Here is a 2,972-nt window from a genome sequence, read left to right as displayed (position 1 = left end):
CACCCCCCCCCCCCCCCGCTGCCCCGCGCAGGCCCCGCCCCCAGCCGGTGACCAACCTGAGCGAGCCCTGCCGGAGCTGCGGCCATGCACTGGGTAACCCCCCTGCGGAGCGCCCGGGACCCCCCTGGGGAGGGGGAGCGGTGCTGTGCCCCCCGGTCTCACTGTGGCTTTCTCTCTGCCACAGCGGACCACGTGTCCCACCTGGAGAACGTCTCGGAGGAGGAGATCAACCGGCTGCTGGGTATGGTGGTGGACGTGGAAAACCTCTTCATGTCAGTGCACAAGGAGGAGGACACGGACACCAAGCAGGTGTATTTCTACCTGTTCAAGGTGTGTCTGGGGCTGGACACGTTGCGCAGGGGTCCCTCAGCATTGCCAGGGAGCTGGGGCTGCTGTCCTGCTGCTTGTCCTCTGCCTGCTCTGCTGGGAGCTGTGGTCTGTGGCTGTGAGCCATCCCACCAGCCCATCTGGAGACCTGAAACGCTGATTCTGCTCTGGGGGCGACTGCTCTCCTGGCCTTGAATTCCCCTGGGAGGGAGGTTTCCAGGGAAGAAACGGGCATGCTCCGAGGTGGACCCTGGCACCTTCCTGGCTGTGTAAATCAGTGCAGCCCCGCAGCAGCATTCTGCCACTTCCACTGCTCGTGGTGTGCCTGGTCTTGGGACCTCAGTCCATAACTGTGTCCGATGGTGTCTTCGCAGCTTCTGCGGAAGTGCATCCTGCAGATGAGCCAGCCTGTGGTCGAGGGGTCCCTGGGGAGCCCCCCCTTTGAGAAACCAAACATTGAGCAGGTGAGGCCGCTGTCAGGCTCATGCGTTGCACTGATGACTTGTCCTGTGTTTTGCTGCTCTTGCACGGTCCCCTCCCTCTCCGGGGGGGCAGCACTGAAGGGTCTGGTGCAGCACCCGGTGCCCCTCCACCACCCCTTCCTCTCCACAGGGAGTCCTGAACTTCGTCCAGTACAAGTTCAGCCACTTGCCACCCAAGGAGCGGCAGACCATGTACGAGCTCTCCAAGATGTTCCTGCTCTGCCTCAACTACTGGAAGCTGGAGACGCCGTCCCAGTTCCGGCAGCGCTCCCAAAATGACGATGTGGCCACCTACAAGGTCAACTACACGAGGTGAGGGCGGGAGGGGGTCTGAGCCAGCCAGCCTGGGGGTCTGCCCGCTCCTCCCACACCTGCGTGGGGCTGGCCCCTGACTCCTGGGGTCTATGCCTCTCCCCTGCTCTCCTCGTCCCTGCTTCCAGTACTGTTGTCCCAGGAGGGATGCGGATGCTCTGGGGTCGCTGGTCCCAGCCCCGTCACTGGAGCGTGTTCTTGTCTCCTAGGTGGCTGTGCTACTGCCACGTGCCTCAGAGCTGCGACAGCCTTCCCCGCTATGAGACCACCCACGTCTTTGGGCGCAGCCTCCTGAAATCGATCTTCACGGTCACCCGCCGGCAGCTTCTAGAGAAGTTCCGGGTGGAGAAGGACAAGCTGGTGCCGGAAAAGCGGACACTGATCCTCACCCACTTCCCCAAGTAGGTGCCCGCTGCGGGGATGGCTGTTGCACCACTGAGGAGGCTCTCCTCCCTTGGGGCACTCGCACACCAAGCACGACCGCCTGTGCTCCCCACTGTGTGCGGAGCCATGGGGCTGTGCGTGCCCAGTGCCTGCTCACCGGCTGACGTGCCACTCCCTGCCAGGTTCCTGTCCATGCTGGAGGAGGAGATCTATGGTGAGAACTCTCCGATCTGGGAGGCTGATTTCACCGTGCCAGCCACAGAGGGTGCCCAGCTGGTGTCTCGCCCAGGTATCTCGGGGAGCAGCCCCCCCAGCTTGGGGGCTGTAGGATAAAGGACCGAGGTGGTGGGTGAGCCTTGGCCAATGGCGGTGGCTGGGCTGCCACGGTGTGGCAAGCTGCTTTCTGGCAGTCACGGGTTGTTGATCTCCCTGGGCCAAGGGCGGTGGCTGGGCTGCCACGGTGTGGCAAGCTGCTTTCTGGCAGTCACGGGCATTGTTGATCTCCTCCAGCCGCGGTCAGCACCGTTGCTGTGCCCACCACTCCACTCTTCAGCAAGAAGCTCAGCAACAGCAGCTCTGCCGCGAGCATGGATGCCAGCACTCCAGAGCCCCTGCCAGGTAGGGCTGGTGTGAGCCCAGCACTGGGAGAGCTGGGACCTTCCTCGGTCCCTCCCGGTGCTGGATGTGCCGCTCTGCTCCGCGCCCCAGGGGAGAAGCGGAAGCTGCCCGAGAGCCTGACGCTGGAAGATGCCAAGCGGATCCGCGTCATGGGAGACATCCCCATGGAGCTGGTGAACGAGGTCATGCTGACCATCACGGACCCCGCTGCCATGCTGGGCCCCGAGGTACGGGGTGGGGTTTACTGAGGCGGCACCGGTGCTCTCCAGGGCCCGCAGAGAGTCATGGGAGACATCCCCATGGAGCTGGTGAACGAGGTCATGCTGACCATCACGGACCCCGCTGCCATGCTGGGCCCCGAGGTACGGGGTGGGGTTTACTGAGGCGGCACCGGTGCTCTCCAGTGCCCGCAGAGCTGATTTCCTGGTGTGCTGGGGCCTGGCTGGGCTCCCCCCATGGAGGGTGTGCTGGGGTCACTGAAACCCCCTGCACCCCCCAGACCAGCCTGCTGTCGGCAAACGCGGCACGGGATGAGACGGCCCGACTGGAGGAGCGCCGTGGCATCATTGAGTTCCATGTCATCGGCAACTCACTCTCGCAGAAGTCCAACAAGAAGATCCTGATGTGGCTGGTGGGCTTGCAGAATGTCTTCTCACACCAGCTGCCCCGCATGCCCAAGGAGTACATCACTCGCCTCGTCTTTGACCCGTGCGTGGCTCAGGGGGTGTGGGGGGAGCTGGCATGGGGGGGCTCCCATCTCACCCTTGGCCTCGCTGCCTGCAGGAAGCACAAGACCCTGGCACTGATCAAGGACGGCCGAGTGATCGGGGGGATCTGCTTCCGCATGTT

General features: G+C 63.8%; 1 protein-coding gene across 1 annotated transcript in view; it reads left to right on the top strand.

The window, feature by feature from the left end:
- KAT2A (K(lysine) acetyltransferase 2A) overlaps positions 1 to 2,972 on the top strand; it is an 8,310-nt gene that overhangs the window by 3,424 nt on the left and 1,914 nt on the right. The window contains exons 2-11 of the mRNA XM_009327026.1: positions 185 to 330; positions 702 to 791; positions 940 to 1,121; positions 1,331 to 1,522; positions 1,688 to 1,794; positions 2,016 to 2,123; positions 2,214 to 2,305; positions 2,441 to 2,485; positions 2,623 to 2,831; positions 2,907 to 2,970. Coding sequence (XP_009325301.1) covers positions 185 to 330; positions 702 to 791; positions 940 to 1,121; positions 1,331 to 1,522; positions 1,688 to 1,794; positions 2,016 to 2,123; positions 2,214 to 2,305; positions 2,441 to 2,485; positions 2,623 to 2,831; positions 2,907 to 2,970 — 1,235 coding nt within the window. The remainder of the gene's footprint in view (positions 1 to 184; positions 331 to 701; positions 792 to 939; positions 1,122 to 1,330; positions 1,523 to 1,687; positions 1,795 to 2,015; positions 2,124 to 2,213; positions 2,306 to 2,440; positions 2,486 to 2,622; positions 2,832 to 2,906; positions 2,971 to 2,972) is intronic.

The sequence above is a fragment of the Pygoscelis adeliae genome, unplaced genomic scaffold, assembly GCF_000699105.1.
Source record: "Pygoscelis adeliae isolate BGI_AS28 unplaced genomic scaffold, ASM69910v1 Scaffold917, whole genome shotgun sequence".
NCBI lineage: Eukaryota > Metazoa > Chordata > Aves > Sphenisciformes > Spheniscidae > Pygoscelis > Pygoscelis adeliae.
Note: the sequence above shows the minus strand (reverse complement) of the source record. Positions and strands in the feature narration are given on the sequence as shown.